General features: G+C 53.7%; 1 protein-coding gene across 1 annotated transcript; it reads left to right on the top strand.

Moving 5' to 3' along the window:
- Positions 1-293: 293 nt before the first annotated feature.
- LOC133354993 (ankyrin repeat domain-containing protein 34C-like) lies at positions 294-22,903 on the top strand. The gene is made up of 7 exons (XM_061572241.1): positions 294-1,210; positions 11,148-12,188; positions 13,919-14,226; positions 14,939-15,103; positions 17,048-17,997; positions 20,388-20,582; positions 21,480-22,903. The coding sequence occupies exons 2-7, from the start codon at positions 12,110-12,112 to the stop codon at positions 21,979-21,981; spliced, it is 2,199 nt and encodes a 732-aa protein (XP_061428225.1). The 5' UTR covers positions 294-1,210; positions 11,148-12,109; the 3' UTR covers positions 21,982-22,903.
- Positions 22,904-23,340: the final 437 nt, after the last annotated feature.

Genomic DNA, 23,340 nt, shown 5'->3' with positions numbered 1-23,340 from the left:
CGTGTCTGTGTCGGTGTGTATCTTTGTCTGTGTGTGTGTAGGGTTTTTTTTATATTTCGTCTTTAAATAGAAACCTGTCGCCCGCAGCTCCCCCCACGCCCCCATCTCGTCCTCCTCTATCCCCCTCTCTCAATCACTCCATCTCTCCCTCTCGCCATCCCTCTCATCGGCTCCCTCCCTTTCTCTCTCCACCTCTCCTCCATCCTCCCTGCTTCCCTCCTCCCCCTCTTTCCCAATCTCTCTCCCACCACCCACCACCCTCCCTCTCCCCCTCTCTCCGCCGCTCTCACCTCTCCATAAGCTCCCATCCTCATGAGTGCCGTGTGCGTTCACGTGAGAAGGGACCAGTGGTGACGAGAAGGAGCTGTGCAGAGGGAGGTCTGGACACCACCAACAGCACTCGCAGCAGAAGCTTAAATCATCAGCAGCAGTAGGCAGCAGAAGCAGTAGCTTAAATCGTCAGCAGCAAACAATTACATTAAATTCATAAACAGCGCATGACCGGTAGCAGCAAGTCATCAACGCTCAACAATAGTGACATTCGTATTCATCATCAGCAGCATTAATCATCATCACAAGCATCATTATAAATAACGACAGCAGCAGTGGAAGCATTATTCATCAGCGGCAACACCAAAATAGCAGCAGCAGTCGCAAGCGAGCAAACAACAGCGTTATCGTCTGCAACAGCAACAGCGGCAACAATTACCCTCTGACTTGAGAGCAGCGAGACTTAGGCAACATCGTTCCAACCCGCACAGCCTGGCTATTGCAAGACCAGCAGTTCACACCGACGCAGGTAAGCCACCGACTGGCTGTACGCATCGGCTCGAGCCAAGATTATTGCCACGAGTAAGAGATGCCAGGGGCAGGAATGTCTACCAACCAGAACCATCACCATCATCAGCAGCAGTAGTGTTATTGAACAGCCGGTCACCGTCACCATCGTTATCAGTAACAGCGGCAGCAGAATTTAAGCGTCGTATCACCACCGCCGCCGCCGTCATCATCAGCAAAATTGCACAGCAAGTAACCATCATCAGCCGGCACCAGCATATCACAACGGCAGCACTGTGAGCACAGCACCGGCAGTTGCACAGGAGGCACAAGAACCAGTAAGGGAACGACGCGAGCAAGGGCAAGGCACAATCGTCGTCCATCATCATCAGCAGCAGCAGCAAGGGCTCTCAGCTGGCGTGCAGATTTCCAGGTGGGCAGGGTACGAGTTAAACTTGGAGTGTGGTCATGCGTGCCCCGCTAGCAGCCGGGTCGTGTTCCTGGGGAGACAAAGACGGCCGGTCGTTGCTGCTGGTTCTATCCTCTCATCGGCTAGCGGGCGGAGCTGGATTTTTCGGAATCAGTGCTCGATTACGGCAGCACTTTGTACAATTGTATGGTCGAATGAGGGGGCGATGCGATGCTATGCGGTACACTTACGTGCAGCAGTTTAATAATATTGGTTACCCGGGTTCGCTTTCCAAGACGCGGCGAGCGACATCAGCGGCGCGGGTTATCGTGCGATCCGAACGTGCCGGGCCACCCCTAGGTCAACTCGGCCTTAAACACATACCGAGAGCGATGGGCAAATATCAGTAGAGGGATAAGGGGGGTGGAGGGGCGGCGGGCGGAGGCTGTGGCGACGACCTCGATAGCCGCTCGCTCACAGCGCCCGACGCGAACCACGGACGGTTCATCCCGGGCATCTGCGCGTTTGCGCCTCTGCGCGTTTGGCTGGACGAGAATGAAACGTGGCGCGACTTCGCGGTGCCCCTCTAACGGGAGCTCGCTGAGCGGGCAGCACTCGCCCACGCGCGTTATTTAAGACAGCCGGACAACGATTTGTGGGTGGCGTGTGCGCCGGTGTGTGCCGGTGTGCGATTGGGGGGCTCGCGCGCGACAATGAATCGCCTTGATGGCGAACGGACGACGCCGCAGCCACCACCACCACCACAACCACCGCCACAACCACCACCACCGCCACCACCACCACCGCCACCACCGTCACCGCCACCGCCACCACCGCCACCGCCACCACCGCCGCCACCACCACCACCGCCACCACCACCACCACCTCCGCCGCCGCCACCGCCGCCGCCACCGCCACCGCCGCCACCGCCGCCACCACCACCGCCGCCCCAGTGAAACACCGCCCAAGTTGATGCACCAAACGTCGGGGCGGTGTTTCTGTTCCGACGTTCCGTGTTGACTTGGGGGAACCGCAGACAATTGCCGTTCGATCTCGGCGGATCGCAGAAGCTAAGCAGGTGTTGTTATATATATGTTTTAAAACTGGTGAGTCCTTAATGTGAATGGGTGGTGACTTGCCAGGTGTCGTAGGCGTGGAGGCTGCTGGACGGTGGCCAGGTGGTGATGTGTTGTCACCAGCCCCTCGTTCCCGAGTAGGAGATTCTCCGGTCTCCTGCCACGCTGTTGAAGCCACAACTCACTCTCTCTCTTTCTCTGTCTCATCAATCTAGTTGGCCAAATATTCCAAACGTAGCTGGACCCGACCTCATCATGAGTCTTGAGACTCGGTGACGCTTTGCTGGGCAAATAATCGGCCTTGGTTCGTATTTGTTATAAGCGCGAGTCTTACTATTTTGCGTAAAACGCGAGAGTAACGAGAGTGTATTTCTACGCGTGTCGGTGTACTGGTGAAAACGAGGCTGTAATCTCAATTTAAAGCTTTCGTGACTGCAGGGATTCATCTTCTTGGTTCTTTCGGTAAAGTCACGTAGAAGGGAAGTAATAAAATAATAATAAAACATAGTAAAATAATTCTGAATGACGCTGTCTCCCCGACAGACCTGGTCTTCACCTGAGGACGGCTGCTTGCGTTGTGGCCGCAACGTCGTGAGAATTATTTTATTATGTTTTATTTTTATTATTTTATTACTTCCCTTCTACGTGACTTTACCGAAAGAACCAAGAAGAAGGCTGTAATCGTGTAATTCTAGATGCATATTTGAGGTGCACCGTTAGTCAACTGTGTTATGGCTCCTTTTCCCAATCTAATGTTGGATGTCTATGTGGGGTCGTTTGACCATACCTCACCAGGCCGGCGGCCAGTGCGGCTCAGATGGCACTCACCACTGACGTTGGCCTCGATCGGGAATCAAAGACGCCGTGGTGGCTAGGAGATGCTAACTCCCTCGCCTGGTGTGCAGGAGGGCGTGGGTTCGTTCCTGCTGTATATGTGTGTGTGTCTCTCCCACGTGGTCGCGTGGATTTTTCACCGGGTCCTTCGGTTTTTTTCCCCCTCCACATTTAGAATCAACGTGCGTTTTAGAGTATTCGGCTGCTGCTAGAAATGTCCACATAAGCAGACACTTCGTTGGGCTATCATGTGTGGCCAGGTCGCTTCTGAAAAAAAGAACTATATAGCTCAGTGGGCCTTACCTGGTCAAATACTAAGTTTAGTTTTAAAGACGCAGACAAAACAGAAATCCCAAACTGCCAACGCGAGTGAAATGATGGGGCACGTTCGGATGAGATAAGACATGTATCCAACCTGACCCCTGCAACCACTACAGACCGCGATATTTTCCACAATGTAAAAAAAAGAAGAAATTATTAAATCAGAATGAGACATCTCCTCCCCCGCCCACCCCCTATGATGGCCGTGTGGGGGGAGGGCGGGTCTCGTACCCACAGTGTTCAAACCAAAAATCTGTTCCGTTCCGAACAGCTTTGATCATCCTTCGTAATGTGACGAGTTGATCAGTCACGTGTGTGTGTGTGTGGTCGTGTCGAGGTTGGTGAGTGAGCCTGAAGCCAGTGGACGGCTTCAGGAGTAGCCTCGTGATGAATATCATACACCCTGCCGGCGAACGATCAACGTGGCCAGAGGCGTCACCGTGCGATCCACGGTTTGAGACAGAGGCTCGCGTGGAGAGTCATAGACTCACGCAGAGACCCGTAGACTCGCATAGAGACCCACAGACTCACATGGGGTGTCAATGGCTCACAAAGGGCCCATAGAGTGATCTAAGTGGGCAGCTGTGTTTGTAAGCGGTTCGTGGTTTGAGACTGGTGACCGCAATTTGACTGCGGTCTGTGCTTAATCACCCACTTATGATAGGAGGAATCGCGTCTTTGGTACAAAACAGACCACAGCCATTGCTGTTCTAATTTGAGATGGACTTTTTTCTTCTTCTTTCAATTCGGTACGGCATTTCAGTTTGACCTAACAACTGCCAAAGGAACACAAATTAAATGTGCCAATCATCTAAATTGCGGGACCTTCTTAAACTGGAACGTTCACACGCGCGGCGCGCGCGCACACACACACAGGAGCACACATTATATGCCAGCCTTGACTTGCACTGCCTGAACACAAGAACGAGACATGGGATTGGTACGTTGAGCAAAACAATTGGGCTCGGGCAGGCCGCATCGCTTGCACTTGACGACGGATCGTGCGGCGAGACTGGTTACGGAACGGCAGCCAAAGGGAGGAATTAAAAAAACGCGTCCGAGGGAGCGAGTGGTGGCACCCACTGGAACGTGGCGGATGGATGGCGACGGCGTGGGGAGGCGTTCATCCAGCAGGTGGATAGACACCGGATAATCACGATGACCAGCAACGACGGCGATGCTCAGGGTACAACTGCGACAACGCCATCAGCCACTCGGGTTCCAATCCGCGAGTTCGATCCCCGGGACAGGGAATTCAATGCAGAACTGGCAACGTCGTTTAATTACTTAAGGTATCAACGTGTTCACGCGTTACGTAACATAAACACGCTACGTATTATTACATTAATACATAAACATTAGCCCGTGGAGTTGCATAACATTCTGTCACGGTTTTGGGTGTCGCAGTTTTTTGAGCGGATGGAACGAAGGCTCCGTGATGCCACCCAGTGGCCAGACGTGCGACTCGATCCACGGGTCCAGCACCGTTTGACCATACTTCACCACGCTGGCTATCGGCGGTCTGACCCATCCAGTAGCGGACTGACAAAGCGGGGACCGTGGACGCACACCAAACAACCCTCGGGCAGCACGTGGCCAGCGATGGCAATGCGTGAACGCGCCCACTCCGAACCATCTTCACCGCTTCGGAAATGTGCACAGTACACCGCGCACCGTCAACTCACTTTTCATCCGAGTTGATCTAGGGGAGGCCCGCAGGCTTGTCAAATAGGGGGGGACTGCGTTGCGTGCGCGTGTTCATGTCCGCAAAACCGCCCTTGAATGAATTCCTCCGTCCACCCGCCCGCCCCGCAATGCGCCCTGATTAATCTCGGCAGCGAACGCGGGATTTTTCTTGAGCCCGGACAAAGTGTTCGGGGCGCGTGTCCGTCAAGGCTAAGCGGTGCGCGGCGTCTCGGTGATTAGCGGAGGGCAAGTGCTGGAGACGTCCGTTGTGGCCGTGCCGTGCTCCCGCATCTATGCTCACCCCGCGCGGTGAAGTATGTTCAAGTGGTCCCCCATGCCCCCCCCCCGCAACGGCAGCCGTGGATTCTGCAGGTGCGTTAGTGAGCGACGCGGGCGGCTTGGAGGTTCGCAATTGAAGGTTTCCTAGCAGGCGTTGTGGATGTGATCGGGAATACGAGGAGGTGATCAGGAATAAGAGGTGATCAGGGATAGGAGTAGGTGATCGGGAATACGAGGAGGTGATCAGGGATAGGGGGAGGTGATCAGAAATAGGATCAGATTAGGAATAGGATGTGATAAGAAATAGGATGTGATCGGGAATAGCTGGTGGTGATCAGTAATAGGAGGTGTTCAGTAATTGGAGGATGTGATAGTGAGTAGGAGGAGGTGATAGAGAATAGGAGGAGGTGATCAATAATAGGAGGAGGTGATCAATAATAGGAGGAGGTTATCAATAATAGGAGGAGGTGATCAATAATATGAGGAGGTTATCAATAATAGGAGGTGATCAATAATAGGAGGAGTTGATCAGGAATTGGAGGATGTGAACAAGTGACTTTTTTTCTCTCACAAATTTGGACCGACACTGGTATTGGAGTGGCAGATGGTGGTAGTGGTGATGATGACGATGGTGGTGGTGATGATGATGGGGGTGATGATGGTGGTGACGATGATGGTGGTGGTGACGATGGTGGTGATCATGATGATGATCAGACCTCAAGAGCAGACGCTGAAAGGTCAGCAGTCAACTTCACAGCAGCCAAATGATCTAGCAAAAAAGGAAGTGATGGCTGATGCTTTTGACGTGTCGGCTTCAAAAGCAATGACCTTGACCTTCTGACCTTGTAGGTGTGCCATCTCTTGTTTTGTCATTCCAATGATGGACGAGGGCCTCCCCCACACCACGTGCGTCCGTGGGGATTAGTTGATCGGACTTCACCACGCTCACCTTGAACTTGCCGTTACTTGCGCCCAGACCAAGGGTTCGGCCACCTTTGCCGGCTCCGGAACCCGCGTGTGGCTCTCGGAGGATTTGCATCGCGACAGTTTTTTTTTATTGAGGACCTACAGCCGTATTCACCACACCGTGGATAATTGCGGCTCTTGACGTATTGAGGTTTTTGTTGTTGTTTTTGTTTTACCGAATTCGAATTTAATTTCTCTTCTTGTGATTTTTTGGTTGCCGACCCATGGACCTCGACGTTCCTGAAAATATAAATTAAATAATGCATCGAATTCCACCCGCCCCCCCCCCCCCCACACACACGCACCCTGAGACCTTCTAAGAAAAAAAACATATATAAACAGAACCGTTGATTTAATATGCGACGATTTTGTACAACAGCCCATCATATTACAAGGGCCGCTGTCCGAAACGTCGCCTAAATATATTTTTTCATTTTAAGCCCACAGTGCTTTTTGACGAATGCGTTGAAATTATTTTTGCGCGTTTATTTGGTCATTAACCGTGCTTTCGCACCACTGCCAAACGCAGCAGAAGCAGCAGAAGCAATCTCCCGACCCATTTGTCGGGCGACTGAACGGGCCTTGTCGCGTTGTATTTGTGTAGTCCGCACACCGATCCATTCGGCCCCACTGAATGTCCCACCCCACCCCGCACGGAGCCTTGTCAAGCTCCACCTGCACCGGTTGTTTATAAGGCAAGGGGACAATTCGTAGAACGCGCGGTACCTGTGAAAACACATTCGGAACTCACGCGATGACGACGATGATGATGATGATCGTTTTGGAACAGCTGTGGTTTTGACGGTGGGTCCTGGCGTTCGAAGCCTTCTGCGGTATTCCTTCACCACGTGGCGATTTTGTAACGCGCGGAGCCGAGCGGAGTGTCACTCGAAAGCAACCACGGGGTGGCGATAGGGTTTGGGCGTCTTAAGGAGGTGTGGTGGCCTTGGGAGTGCCTCTTTAAAGTCGCTGTGGGTTGAACGCTGCCGCTGTGTGGCAGCAGCAACAGGCAGCGGTGTGTTACCTGGGCAAGTTGAACTCCGCCGCTGCTACTCCCCGCAGGTAACTCCGCCTGTACCGAAGACAAAAAAATAAAGCTTCATGATGAAGCGAGTTGTAATTACTGTCGAAACGTCGTACTCCGATTGTAAATGTTGTCATTGTAAATGTTGTGGCTTGGCTCTCCAACACACCGGTTAGTGCTGTACTAGTGACCGAATTGGCCACGTTCTGTTAACGTGACAACCCATTACTAGTTGGCTGTGTCGGGTGGTGGCTGGTTTTAACGACACACGTTTATATATTTACGCGATCTAACCCAAAAACCTCTATCATGGATGACATTGGTCGCGAAAGTCGACGCGTTAAAATTCTTTGCAGCGTTAACGCCGGCACAGTAACGCGGCCTCCGTCTTGCGAATGACCCCGCAGGGTCTTTAACGTCCCCTGTGCAGCCGCCGGCGCGCCGTGTTCGCACGGTTCACACTGCGCGCACCGCAGTGTTAACCGGGGCGGCCGCTCGACTCGAACCGAGAACGGCTGCGACCAGTGGCCATGCCACAGCCCAGAGTTGTTAAAACAAAATGACAATCAGGGCTGTGGAGCAGGGTCATTGCCCGAAACGTCGCCGTCTATCATATTGTTTCTTTGAAGGCCACACAAGAAAGATCCCCCGTATAGGCAATGAACAGACTTTTGTGGCAAGTGATGTTAGCAAGCAGCACCTATGAAGGCCGGCACGGTACAGGAGGCGGTGGGTGGCCAGCAGCACGCCCGGCCGCCTTTGTCTTCCCCCGAGTGGCGATGTTTACTTACACGCCGCACCAGGTACTCATTTGTGCGTGCGTATGTTGATCTCCTATCGTTGCACCGGTACGTAGCCAACCCGTGCTAATCGGAGGTCGCGGGGGAAGGCCAGCAAACTACGAACACACAAAGAGCAGTTCTAAAGTAATGAGCAGCAGCAGTGGCAACGACGACGACGACGATGGTGGTGGTGATGATGACGGTCGCGTTCCAGCCAGAGGAACGACGCCCATCAGTGACGGTCACGGTCCTGCGTGTAGGCAGGGAGGGAAGAGATCGTGAGTCGTCCTGCTGCTGCTACTTCTGCGAGTTCCAGCGCGAGCTGTATGCATGCACATTCACGTGTGTGTGTGTGCACTGCGTTCTGGTCTTCATAGGTGCTCGCTAATAGCACTTGGCTGCACGGTATGTTAAGGCTATACGGGGCGTCTTTGTCTTTGTCTTGTACTGCGTGGGGAGCGTTAGTGCAGTGGTTAGCGCTACGCTGTGCTACAAACCCGGCCGGCCCAATATCGATTCCCGCTCACGGTCAACACCAGTGACGATTGTCTGAACCCTTGCTGGGCCTCTCCTAGGTTGACTCAGCCTCAAATGAGTACCTGGTTCGGTGTTTAAACATCGGCACTGGGGAGACAAAGGCGGTCGGACGTGGTGCTGGCCACCCACCTCCTCGTGTGCCGTGCCGGCTTTCATAGGTGTTCGCTAACAGCACTTGCACCAACCGTCTGGTCAGGTTATACGGGGGGTCTTTGTTTTGTTTCTTTGTACCGCGTGTGATGTATTCATTCAATTCTTTGTACCGCGTGTGATGTATTCATTCATTCAATGTACTTGTACTGCGCGGTTGAGCGGTGGGACAGTGGTTAACAGAATCAGAATCTTTTTTTTTACTGGAGGAATCCATGTAAACAAATCACACAAACAAATAAAACACTAAACCATCCCCCACCTATCAGACAAAGCCCACTTAGGTATTAACTTATTTTTTCGAAAGCGACCTGGCCACAAATGATAGCTCAACAAAGTGGCCCATCGATTGAACATTTATAGCAGCTAAATCATCGATATAATCTCAACGCATGTGTCTAAATGTGGAGGTAGAACCTGGAGGACCCGGTTAAAAAAAATCCACGCGACCACGGGGAGAGAGACACGCAAACTCCCAATATATAGGCGTCGGGGTCGAACCCACGACCTCCTGCATACCAACTCAAGTTCGATTCCTAGGCACAGCCAATGGTGTAACTCCACAGCGGCCAGTGATATCCGAACCGGTGCTGCAATCCCAGTGAGTAATTTGCAGCGACCGTAATTATCCATCGCCGGGATACTCGGCATTGACCAAGTGGCACTGAACGGGTTTTATTTTAATAGAGACCGGATGACTCGTAGGGTTCCAATGGAGACCACGAGGAGAACGCACAACCCAAGGCCGTAGCCATTGAGTCATCATTGGGAGGGACCAAATTTTCCAGGGTGCTTGGGGGTCCCAAAAAAAAAATCTAAATTAGAAAAATCATTTCCTGCCTAAAATATTTACAAATTCACTAACACATGGGATGGACGTTTTTTTTACTTACAATAATGTCGAATAGTGTATTGTATTCAATTGCTCTGTTTTAACTTTTTTTACCATTTCTTGTTTCATTTTATGTAATAGCAGAGATGAGGGATTAATAAAGTACAACCATAACCACAATCATATACACAGAAATCTATGCATTGATTTATATGAAGACAAGTCCAGATATTGTGGCCAACGTTTAGCAAATTATTTTTATTTACATAGCATAGCAATTAATTTTTTTATACCAAAATATTGGGGGGGGGGGGGGGGGGAGAGATTTTGAGCATTTTTTTATATTGGGGGGGGGGGGGGGTGTGTTCCCAATATATATTATAATTACGGCCTTGGTACAACCTCCGAGTCAGGCATCCAACCCAGCGTGCCTTGTTCTCGCTGTGTCGGCACGAGTGTTACTTTGCCACAAAAGATATTGATGTCGCCTCCGACTGTGGACATGTCGCTGCGGCTCCCCCAGATGCACGTTCTGGGTGGCGTTACATCTGGAGTTTTCTGCCGCCTCGCGACATCGCCGGCGGGGCAGGCGGTCGTGGCGGTGTCGGATTAAGCGAGTGCGGGGCCTGTATGCGCATCTGTTCTAAAGGGGCCATAAATTTATTTATTTTTTTAACCGCATAAATATTAAAACACAAATGTTTAACTTGCATAGTAAAGTTATTCTAATTTGTTCATTTGATATACAGCCAGCTAATACGACAAATTGCTAACCTTAAACACACGGTCGTTCATAAAAGTTGAAGGCGGTATAGTACTATAGCAATAGAGCAAGTGCACAATCACTTTAACCGGAATTGATAGCTTGGAAGCATTTAGCTCGGGGCCCTTGAAAGTGCGGGGCCCGTAGCTACTGCACGTGTAGCTACTGCACGTGTAGCTACTGCACGTGTAGCTACTGCACGTGTAGCTACTGCACGTGTAGCTACTGCACGTGTAGCTACTACACGTGCTGCTACTACACGTGTAGTAGCTACTACACGTGCAGCTACTACACGTGTAGCTGCTACACATGTAACTACTACACGTGTAGCAGCTACTACACGTGCAGCTACTACACGTGTAGCTACTACACGTGCAGCTACTACACGTGCTGCTACTACACGTGCAGCTACTACACGTGCTGCTACTACACGTGTAGTAGCTACTACACGTGCAGCTACTACACGTGCAGCTACTACACGTGCAGCTACTACACGGGTAGCTACTGCGCGTGTAGCTACTGCACGTGTAGCTACTGCACGTGTAGCTACTGCACGTGTAGCTACTTTTGCTGCTAGGATAATCCGGCACTGCCGGCGGGGGAGGTGGTGGTGGTGGTGATGTGCGGGTGGACGTGCGGCAGTGTTGTGGATGAGTAAGCGACGCAGTGCCGCACTGAATCCCCTGGGCGCCCGTGTTTCCTGTGGTGCAGGCGGTGGATCTTCGACAGGGGAGATGGCAGTGGTGACACCACCGCGCGCGCATACCCATATAGCAACAGCATAATACACACACTCAGTGGGGTGACACATACTCAGTAGAGTGACACACACCCGTAGTATGCACGTAGGCGCTCATAAAATAAATCAGCGCACGCGTGGAACTGCTTACATACATGCAGATGGTTTGACGTGCACGCAAACAAACAACGACTTTACAGAGCCAGATATTTGGGGCGAGTGCTCATAGTGTGGTCAGCCTCACGCCCGGCCGCCTTTGTCTCCCTGCAATGCCGATCCTTGCTGATGAGCAGTCACAGAATGACGCGACCTGAACGATCTATCTGGAGGCTCTAGTCCAATGTTACTCACACACATGTGCAACACACACGCACACGAACTTAAACATTCCTAGAGGCGAACGCGCATCTACTCTGATTGATATTCACCATTTAAGCTGATTCTCATCCACTATCAAAGACACGCAAAAAAAGACAAAGATCCCCCGTATAGCCTTGACAGACTGTTGGGGCAAGTGCTGTTAGCGAATAGCACCTATGAAGGCAGAAGCGGCATACGAGGGGGGGTGGGTGGCCAGCACCGCGCCCGGCCGCCTTTGTCTCCCCGGTGGTGATGTTTACACACCGCAACAGGTACTCATTTGAGGCTGAGTCGACGTAGCAGAGGCCCCATGACCGGTTCAGATAATCGTCACCGGCGTTGACCGTGAGCGGGATTCGAACCCCGGTCGCCAGGTTCGTAGAGCAGCGCGCTAACCGCTGCACCACCGCTCCCCCCACACACACGTTCGCACACACGTTCATACATAAATCAGTAGATACACACACACGTACACACACAAATGAACACACATGCACGCACATGAATACGCACGCATGTGCACACTGCCCACTACAAAACCACATCAACGCCATCAACACCGACGACGTCGACGATGATGATGATGATGGAGAAAGAGGCGCCGTCGGCTGTAGCGAGGATGGCATCCGCCACACCATCTGTGACGTGTGACGGTAAGTGTCAATGTTACAGTCACGCCAGAGGTCAATTGCGAAATGAGACCCATCCCTGGTCTCGTGAGCTCTGCCCTGGTTAAAACAAAATGTACTTGGACCCATGTAACAGCATCTCTATGTATCCCTATGTGTATCTACAGGGCCTCCTCTACGTACGAACGAGTTAGGTTCAAGAGGTCTGTTCGTAAGTCGATTTGTTCGTAAGTCCAACTTTACTCATGTCGATTCCAAACATGTCGTACGGCGTGTATACTCAACACTGGCTTTAAAAGTTGTGTAATCTCCTGTAGGTGTAGATGCCACTGGTTCTTCATGTTCTGCATATGTAGATGCCACTGTTTCATTACGTTCTGCAGATGTAGATGCCACTGCTTCTTCATGTTCTGTAGATGCCATTGGTTCTTAAGGTTCTGCAGATGTAGATGCCACTGGTTCTTCATGTTCTGCATATGTAGATGCCACTGGTTCTTCACGTTCTGCAGATGTAGATTCCACTGGTTCTTCCTGTTCTGCAGATGTAGATGCCACTGGTTCTTAACGTTCTGCAGATGTAGATGCCACTGGTTCTTCATGTGCTGCAGATGTAGATGCCACTGGTTCTTCACGTTCTGCAGATGTAGATGCCACTGGTTCTTCACGTTCTGCAGATGTAGATGCCACTGGCTCTTCATGTTCTGCAGATGTAGATGCCACTGGTTCTTCACGTTCTGCAGATGTAGATGCCACTGGTTCTTCACGTTCTGCAGATGTAGATGCCACTGGTTCTTCATGTGCTGCAGATGTAGATGTTACTGGTTCTTCACGTTCTGCAGATGTAGATGCCACTGGTTCTTCACGTTCTGCAGATGTAGATGCCACTGGTTCTTCATGTTCTGCAGTAGTAGATGCCACTGGTTCTTCATGTTCTGCAGATGTATATGCCACTGGTTCTTCATATTCTGTAGATGCCACTGGTTTTTCACGTTCTGCAGATATAGATGCCACCACCGCCATCTATTGCACGGCGGTTGAACGAACGATTCTCTGTCCGTACAGTGGCAACTGGACGTACGGTCAGGTTTGTTCGTATCTCTGAAAGTTCCTTAGTCGAATGTTCATAAGTAGAGGAGTCCCTGCATATATTTATGGATGTCTATGTATCTCTATGTGTATCTATGAGCCTCTGTGCACTGTATCTCTCTACATCTTTATTAATCTCTGCGAGTCTCTATGTGTATCTATGAGCCTCTACGTATCTCTCTATATCTTTATGGGTGTCTATGGATCTCCGTGAGTCTCTATGTGTATCTATGAACCTCTACGTATCTCTCTATCTCTACGGGTGTCTATGGATCTCTGTGAGTCTCTATGATTATCTATGAGCCTCTACGTATCTCTCTATATCTCTACGGGTGTCTATGGATCTCCGTGAGTCTCTATGTGTATCTATGCGCCTCTACATATCTCTCTATCTCTACGGGTGTCTATGGATCTCCGTGAGTCTCTATGTGTATCTATGCGCCTCTACGTATCTGTCCGTGGGTGTCTACGGATGATCTCCGTGAGTCTCTATGTGTATCTATGCGCCTCTACCTATCTCTCTATATCTCTACGGGTGTCTACTGATCTCCGTGAGTCTCTATGTGTATCTATGCGCCTCTACGTATCTGTCCGTGGGTGTCTACGGATGATCTCCGTGAGTCTCCTCAATGAGTCCTCACAGCCGGCTAAACAAATTCAAATCGCAGGCGACTGCGGTGGCGGCGGTGGCGGCGACGAAGATGAAGCGGCCGCGGCGGCGGCGTCGTGGCCTGGGGCCGCGTCCCCGGACAGCGCGCGTACCGGCGGCAACCCCCTGCTGCGGGCCGTGCAGCTGGGCCGCCTGCGCCTCACGCGCCTGCTGCTCGACGGCGGCGCCTACGTCAACGAGAGCAACGACCGCGGCGAGACGCCGCTCATGGTGGCCTGCCTGACGCGGCACGCCGACGCGCAGAGCGCCAGCAAGGCCCGCATGGTGCGCTACCTGCTGGAGAAGAAGGCCGACCCCAACATTCAGGTGAGGCCCCAAAACTTACCGGTGTGGTCCCAAACATACCAGTGTGGTCCCTGGTGGCCTGGGGGGGAGGGGGGCAGGGATGGGGGGGGGGGGCCTTGCTCGGGGTCCCAAGAGGCCGGCGCAGATTTTCGCTTGTAGTTTGCACGAGCGGGCAAAGTGGGGTCACCTTGGCGCTTCCGATCTCTCTCCGTGGGGCCAACAACGGTGAATTGTGCGATGACCGCTTGGGCGTAGTTAATTCTCTCGAAGCCTGGCCACACAGATAGAGCGGTGCCGCCAAAGTTTACTTTCACTGATCTTTGCTCCGACCCGGGGGCCTCCGGGGACGTCGGCAGAGGTGGCGATCCGGAGCAGCTAAGCTGCTTGGCGGCGTTTCGCACCAATTCGACTCCCCCTCTTTGTGAGCACCCAGAGCCCCGTGGTGTACCGATTCGCACGCCCTCGCGTGGTACTCACACACGAAATAGTTGAACAAAGTCGTGGGCCTCCCGATGGGTCAACTCGGCCAGAAATTGGTACTCGTTACGCCGTGCGAACGTCATCACCGAGGTGGCAAAAGGCGTCCCAGGTGCGGTGTCAGCCACCCGCGCCATTGCGCGGCCGTGTCCGGCCATCGTCCGCGCGGCCACCGTTCGCTGACGGCGCTCGCCCCCGACGGTCCGCTCAAGTCCTCACTGGGGGGGACCTCCGTCTCCGCGTACCGCTCGTGCAGGACAAGTGCGGCCGCACGGCGCTCATGCACGCATGCTGCGCCCGCGCCGGCGCCGAGGTGGCGTCCGCGCTGCTGGAGGGCGGCGCCGACCCCAGCGTGGAGGACCGCTCGGGCCGCTCGGCCCTCGTCTACGCCATCCACGCCGACGAGCCCAGCACGCTCAAGGTGCTGCCCGCCCCTCCCCCGTGCCCACCCCCGTGCCCACTACGAGTGGCACCTCCAGGCGTTATACGATGCCCACGTGCGTGCACTCGTCTGTGTGCGTCTGTGTGCGAGGAGCGCCGGGCGGCTGAGACGAAGCGAGTTGGCATGGTACGGGGGTACGGCTGGTGCATATGCCGGTCGTCTCAGTCGGTCAACCCACGGCACCTGCTGGGTCTGTCCCGTGACCTTCTGCCAGCGAGTTTTCGACACTTCACTTGGCCTCAAAGTGCACCTGGCCTGGCACAGGCACCGTGATGTCACCGCCACTTAGTGGCGATTGGCGGCTGTGTTGTTGTTGGGGAGCGGTAGTGTAGCGGTTAGCGCGCTTGGGCTACGAAACCGGCCACCAGAATTCGATTCCCGTTCACGGTCAACACCAGTGACGATTATCTGAACTCGTCCTGGGCCTCCCCTAGGTCGACTCAGCCTCAAATGAGTACCTGGTGCGGTGTGTAAACATCGCCACTTGGGAGACAAATGCGGCTGGGTGTGATGCTGGCCACCCCACCCCCTCGTGTGCCGGCCTTCATAGGTGATGCTTGCTCACAGCACTTTCCCCAACAGTCTGTTAAAGTCTGTATGGGGGATCTTTATTGCGTGGCCTTAATAGAAGCAATATGATAGGCGACGACGTTTCGGGCAGTGGCCTTTCTTCACAGACCTGATTGTAAATGTTTTACAACTCAGGGCTCCGGCATGGCCTTGCGGTAACGTGCTCGCCACTGGTCGCAGCCGTTCTCGGTTCGAGTCGAGCGGCCGCCCCGATTAACACTGCGGTGAGCGCAGTGTGAACCGTACGAATGCGGCACACTGGTGGCTGCACAGGGGACGTTAAAGACCCTGCGGCGTCATTCGCAAGGCGGAGGCCGCGTTACTGTGCCGGCGTTAACGCTCCATAAAATTGTCCAAACTTGAAAAATGTGACTGCAAATTACTCGGTTGTGATGAGGTCGCGATCATCGCCTCCTAAAGCCAGCAAACACCCGCAATAGATATTGCGTGAGAACGACAGACAACGGAGAGCATTTTTTGTTAAAAAAATGTTTTAACGAAATGTCGTTTTGCACGGCCAGTAATAGTTTCGTTGAAAAGTTATAGTTTGGAAACAAGCAATCGTCAGTTTGAACAATGATCCAATGTCCGTATTTCTCCAAGCATCATTGCCGCTGTAACAGTTGGAAATATCAGAGAGCACATACGGGTGCCCGATTGGGCAATGCAAAGTCAGAAAGAGAGAGTGGGACTGCAGGCCATTCCCCGTCCATCCAATGGTGGAGCCAGGATTTTCAGGTAGGGGAGGGCAACCCCTCCAGCAATGAAAAATGATAGAGGAGTTGTTAGTAAGTAAGGACTTGTCCCTTGCTTTATATTCGACGCGTGTGCGGCGATGGCGCAGCTATCGATCGAGGGTCGAATTCGAACCGCGTTGTGTGATCGGCATCGCGCTCGCTGAAGGTGAATGCCTTCAGGGAAGTCGTGTACTGTATACGCAACTGCGCACAATTCTGTGAGCCACTTATAACCGCTTTGCCGTTACTTATTGCCAATTATGGACTCACGACTATTGTCCTATCATCTCATAGAGTCCCTGGCATGTAATAATATGCTACACAGTGGCAGTGGGGGTCGCAAAATGACAATTTATTACTAATTATTACTAATTACGGATTTCTATCGGATCATTGGGAGGGCACGTGACACCCCCCCCCCCCCCCCCCCCACTGGCTCCGCCAGTGCATACATCCATAAGGGAACGCAATTTATTCGGGAATGCAAATCTCCATTACACGCGGGATACCCTCCGAATGCGCCCGCATGATTTTGAGGCCTTGAGGCCACGGCGTTGTCTCTTAATGTCCACCATCCGCGTACCCCCCCCCCCCCCCACCACCGCCTCGTGCGCAGGTGCTGCTGGACGCGTGCAAGGCGAAGGGCAAAGAGGTCATCATCATCAACGTGACGGAGAGGCTCTCGCTGCCCGGCGACAAGTCGGCGCCGCGCTACCTAAGCCTGCCGGGGCTGCCCGACGCGTCGTACGACGAGCGACCCGCCTGCGCCTCCCCCTCCGACGTCGAGCTCAGCACCAGCCCTTCGGCCGCCCGCTCGCCAGCACCCGGCGAGACGGAGCCGCGACAGCCGCTCCGCTCGGAGGAGGCCGCGGCGGAGGCCGTGGCTACGGCGAATGCGGTCGCGCCGCCGCCGCCGTCGTCGCGCGACGCCGACCCCTTCTTCAGCTTTGCTCGCGGCGCGGCGTCCAACTCCGTCGGTTCCGGCGCCGGAGCCACCGGTACCGCCGGTTCCGGCCTCGCCCAAGAGACGCCGTCTCCGAGCCGGCGCCGAGCGGCGCCGCCGTGCAGGCGAGGAGGCGGAGGCGGGAGCGCCGGGCGCCTGTCCCAGCTCAAGCGCCTGCAGTCCGAGCCTTGGGGCCTCGTGGCACCGTCGGCGCTCGTGAAAGCTGAGGACGGCGGCGACGGCGGAGGAGGGGACCAGCGGTCGCTCGACGGGCGGACGGGCGACGGGGCGAGGGCCGCCGGCGCTCACGCCGGCAACAGCCACTCGCCCGTAACGGCACGGCCCAAGCGCCCACTGTCACGGCAGCAGAGCGTTGACGCGATGGTGTTGTCGTCGCCGTGCGAGAAGGCCGGCGGCGTCACGCTTCTGCATCCTCAGCCACCGCCGTTGCACCATCACCACCAGCAGCAGCTGCAGCAGCACCAGCAGCTGGGGAGGAGGAACACAACGCCGGTCGATTGGGACGAAAGCCACGCTGGCGCTGGAGGTGCACACCGGCCTCAGCACGAGAGGGCCTCTCCCTGCGCTCTGCCGCCCCACGGCACGCTCGGAGCCTCGCTGCGGTGAGCGTCGCCAAGCGCCGGCCAGCGTCGGCCAGCGTCGGAAGCTCGCGAAACGTCTGCCGCTATGGACGTCCGTCTGCCCCTGCGTGCTCGTTAGCACGACGGACATCCAGCAGCGGATTGACGAAGGGGCTGAAAATGATTGATTTGTAGTTCATTGAGCGATTGTTTCATCGCAGAGCCAAAAGCCACTGGCATCAGTCAAATACTCAGAATTGCTCGATGATGCTGGATGCAATTACCAGCGAAACGTCGTACTCAAATTGTAAATGTTGCGGTTTCACGCTTAAACATACCGGTGGGCTAAAGTAGTAAACTATTTGTCTTTTATCAACGTGACACTTTTTTACTGATTGGCCGTGTCGGGTGGTGGAGGGTTACGACACATTTATAAATAACGCGATCTAAACCCAAAAACGTTGATTATGAATAATATTGGTCGCGAAAGCCTACGTGTTAAACTGATCAGTAAAATACCTCTGGTTGGGAAACCACACGTTAACACACACACACGCGCGCGCGCCGTGGAATTATGCAATCATAGTAGCCTCGAATCGTCATAACGTGTGCGTCGAGCCAGCGGGTGCTCATCGTGTGCAATTGCACGCTGCGGGTTTGCAGCGAGGCCGCGAGATTTGAATCTAACGCCCCCTGGTGGGAATGTATCGGGAATTTACCCCCACCCCGGCCCCCCCCACCGTGACAAGCGACCAGTGTGGGTTGCCCGCCACCTTGAGGTTCGTGGTGACGATGACCTCGAGGTATTTAAGCGGTGGGTATTTCCACCTTTTGAACAAAAATAAGCATTATAGCTCAGTGGGATTTACCCGGTAAAATGTCAAAAAAAAAATTGTGAATTTCTTACGTTTACTATAATATGCTCATAGGATTCCTCCTCCAGATATAAATAAAGATTCTGATTGGGACCTTTCCTAAGACGCCTTCGCCAGCGTTGCAGAGTCGGCCGATATCCCCCTCTCTCTTGCTCGAGGGGCTCCCGAGGGCTGCCCCAAGTGGAGATATAAATAAAGATGCTGATTGGAGAACGCTCGAAGTCTCTAACCGGCGTCGTTATTGACGAACGTCACGTGCGGTTTCGTCGTCGTCGTTACGAATCTCATGGCACGACCGACGAACCTAAACTCGTAGTAAACTATTTTTTGGGGAATTGCACAAGCTAAGGCCCACTGAGCTATTGCAGCTCTTTTTTCAGAAAGCTCAACGGAAGTGGCTTATCATCATCATCATCACGTGGAAATTTATAGCGGCAACCGAATACTCTAAATGCGAGATGTCGATTTTAAATGTGGAGGGGAAAATCGGAGGGCCTGGAAAAAAAAAATCCAAGGGGCCACGGGGAGAAAGAGAGAGAACACGGAAATTTCAAATATACAGCAGGCGTCAGGGTCGAACACACAACCTCCTCATAATCAACGATTTTTGGGTTTAGATCGCGTTTATTTATAAATGTGTCGTAACCCTCCACCACCCGACACGGCCAATCAGTAAAAATGTGTCACGTTGACAAAGACAAATAGTTCACTGCTTTAGCCCACCGGTGTGTTGAAGCAACAACATTTACAACACACCGGTGGGCTAAAGCAGTGAACTATTTGTCTTTGTCAACGTGACACATTTTTACTGATTGGCCGTGTCGGGTGGTGGAGGGTTACGACACATTTATAAATAAACGCGATCTAAACCCAAAAATCGTTGATTATGAATAACATTGGTCGCGAAAGCCTGCTACGTGTTAAACACAACCTCCTGTATACCAGGCGAGCTAGTTAACATCTCACCCGTGTGAGCGCATGCAATTTCAGCAGCATTGATTCAGTGCAAGCGAACTGCGGACCAATTTCGACATTCGACGTCTCTAATACTAATAGGGGTTTTCCACTTTTTTCTGGCAACAAAACTGGCACCTTTTGCAAGGAGTCATGTTTACATTAACCACAATACTTGCAGTCAAATGCAAACAAAAAACAATACTCTTGTAATTTATGCATTGTCTTTGAAACTGATTAGTCCACACCAGAGACAGCTTTCTTTGGAGCCTCGTCTCATATGGTGTTCGACCAGATGACGCCAAAAGGCGCACAGTTCAATACAACGCACTACCAGAGTAATGAGGGCTCGGGGTGAGCAGCTACATCATGGGACCTCTTTGCCAGTACCAAAATATACTAATAGGGTTTTTCCCCTTTTTTCTGGCAACAAAACTGACACCTTTTGCAAGGAATCATGTTTACATAGACCACAATACTTGCAGTCAAATGCCTCTCATCAGCAGAGCCAGGCTCACTCGAATCAGCGGCGGTGAACAGACGAGGCAGATAGCATCTCGCCGCCGCCGTCCGTGACCGCCTGCGCCGTGGTTGCGTCCGCAGGGACCTGGTGCACCGGCGGCACCTCGGGGTGGCGGACCACCAGGAGCACGACGCCGAGACGCAGGCCCCGCCGGGGCCGGACTCGGCGCGCTGCCTGCTCGAGCGGCGCAAGCATAACACGTCGCCGCTCACGCTGCTCACCGGCTCGCGCGAGTCGCTGCACGCCGACAGCACCTCGCCGCTGCTACTCCGCAGGTACCTCGCCTCCGCCAACAGACAAAGATCCCACGCGACCAACACCACCACCACCACCCCTCCACCCGTGCAGCCTTGAATAGACCGTTGGGGCAAGCGCCGTCGGCGAGTAGCGAGCGGCTGTGAAGGCCGGAACAGAACACGATGTGGTGGGTGGCCAGCAGCACGCCAGATCTGCCTTTTGTCTACCCGGCGGCGATGTTTTTACGCACCGCACCAGGTATTCATTTGAGGCCGAGTCGACCTAGGTGAGGGCGGGTTCAAATAATCGTCACTGGCGTTGACCGTGAGCGGGAATCGAACTCGGGTGGCCGGGTTCGTAGCGCAGCGCGCGAACCGCTGTTATTGTAACGTTATAAATTGTATGGCACATTTACATTTACGCAATCCCCCCCCCCCAAAAATAGGTTTAATCGTGAATAAAATTGGTCGCGAAAGCCTACATGTTAAATAATAATCATAATGCTACTGTAATCTATACCTCGATTTTCTGGCTGTTGGCTGGGCTCTTCTCCACCACCCCAACGATGACTCCGTCGTTAGTGGCGGCTAATCTGGCGACACCGAATATTCCGTGTAACGAATGAACGTTGAGGAGTTGAGTTGAAACGGCGGAAGAGGAGGAAATTTGGGAGAAAACCCACGAGTTATGAGGGAGCAAGAACCTCCGCTTATCACGGTTGGCGACGTACGGTGCGGAAGAAGTTCAACAGACATTCGTACGTAAGTTCATGAAGGGGAGGAGTGGAGGTTTTAATCTCTCACCGAGCATTACCGCGAGCCTCGTCCGCGACTCCATCCTTCATCCGGTCGGCCCCGTCGGGCGGAGGAGGGTGCACGACACACGCGCCGACCGCCGCGCGTGGAACCGTCTCTCCGTCGCGCGCGCGCGCGCAGGCACCAGCACCCGCCGCTGGAGCGCCGCGGCTCGGGCACGCTGCTGCTCGACCGCATCTCCCAGACCCGGCCCGGCTTCCTGCCACCCCTCAACGTCAACCCCCACCCGCCCATCCCGGACATCGGCGGCAGCAGCGGCAACATCCACGGCGGCAACGGCGCGGCGGGTTTCGCCGGGCCGAGCCGGGCGTCGGCGGGGAGAGCGTCGTCGCTGGCGCCCGGGATGGCCGCGCACGCCTTGCTGTGCCTCCCCGCTCGGCCCGTGGGCCTCTCGCTGGCCTCGTCCGCGTCGGCGTCCTCCCTGGCGTCGGCGTCGTCGTCTTCGGCGTCGCACTGCTCCCCGCGGCGCGGCGACGCCGGGGGCGGCGCGGCGCCGGCGGCCGAGGGGGGCGGTGCCGTTTTGGGGTCGCGTCAACCCAAGCGGCCCCTCGTGCGGCGCCACTCGATGCAGGTGGAGCAGATGAAGCAGCTCGGTGGCTTTGAGGGATTCTGCGCCAAGTGAGCGGGCCGGGGTGTCGCTCGGTTAACCGCGAGACGCCACCGGTTAACCGAAAGGCGCCACCGGTTAATATGGAAGTCGCTGCGTTAACCACGGTTCGCTTGGTTGACGATGATGGCTTTAAACGGAACTCACCGAGCAGCTAGATTTGTTTTTGTATAACTATGATTTGCTCAATTAATCGCACTGCATCGGATTAACTGGAATTTACTCTTGACGGCACTTTATATGGATCGATGACCTGGCATTCATGGGGAATTGCTCAATCAACCATGACTTGCCAATTTGACGGAGCTCTACCCGATGCTGCATTAAGTTAAATAGTCTTGACTGTGCTTCACTTGATCAACCACAATTCACTCAATTTTTGCTGTAATTTTTATTTTTAGTTAAACATCGCTCACCTGACAGCGACTCACGCCCAAGCTCTCCGCGCTTGGCTCGTTAACCTGCGATTCACTCGGTTATAACGGGCACCTCCCTCGATTATCCGCGAATCACTCGCTCGGCTCAACCCGCGGGGTATCATTGTAGGTCCTGAGCGATCACTGCTGCTGCTGCTGCTGCTGGCGCTGTCTTGGGGATATGGCGCCCCGATGCTGTGAGTTTAATCCCAAGCCATGGGGCCCACTCCGTCCCCATCATCATCATCATCCAGCATCGTGAACAATTTTAAGGGTCTTAAAATGAGCTGACCACTTTGTGGGAAGTGAACGGTGGTTGTCCCACGGCCAGCAACAGACAGTACCGTTTTAAAGTGTTAAAGATGAGAGTCTAACACATTTATTGAGTTGAACAAGGTTATTAGAAGAATTTGGGATCAAAAAGAGAGACGGTGGGTGGGTGATTCCAAAGTGCAGCGGTGCAAGGGAAGGAGCAGAAAAAGAAGTGAGGTGACCTGCAGTGTGGTGAGTGAGTGAGTGGGTGAGTGAGTGGGTGGGTGAGTGGGTGAGTGAGTGAATGAGTGGGTGAGTGAGTGGGTGGGTGGGTGAGTGAGTGAATGAGTGGGTGGGTGAGTGGGTGAGTGAGTGAGTGAGTGGGTGGGTGAGTGGGTGAGTTGTTGTGACCTGCAGTGTGGTGAGTGAGTGAATGAGTGAGTGGTTGTGACCCGCAGTGTGGTGGGTGAGTAAATGGGTAAGTGGTTGAGTGGGTGAGTTGTTGTGACCTGCAGTGTGGTGGGTGAGTGAACGTGTGAGTGAGTGAGTGGTTGTGACCCGCAGTGTGGTGGGTGAGTAAATGGGTAAGTGGTTGAGTTGTTGTGACCTGCAGTGTGGTGGGTGAGTGGGTGAGTGAGTGGTTGTGACCTGCAGTGTGGTGGGTGAGTGAGTGGGTGAGTGAGTGGTGAGTGAGTGGGTGAGTGAG

The sequence above is a fragment of the Lethenteron reissneri genome, chromosome 50 (assembly GCF_015708825.2).
Source record: "Lethenteron reissneri isolate LAM-NWPU_2019-01 chromosome 50, ASM1570882v1, whole genome shotgun sequence".
NCBI lineage: Eukaryota > Metazoa > Chordata > Hyperoartia > Petromyzontiformes > Petromyzontidae > Lethenteron > Lethenteron reissneri.
The sequence above is the reverse complement of the archived record's forward strand: the minus strand, read 5'-3'. Positions and strand labels throughout refer to the sequence as shown.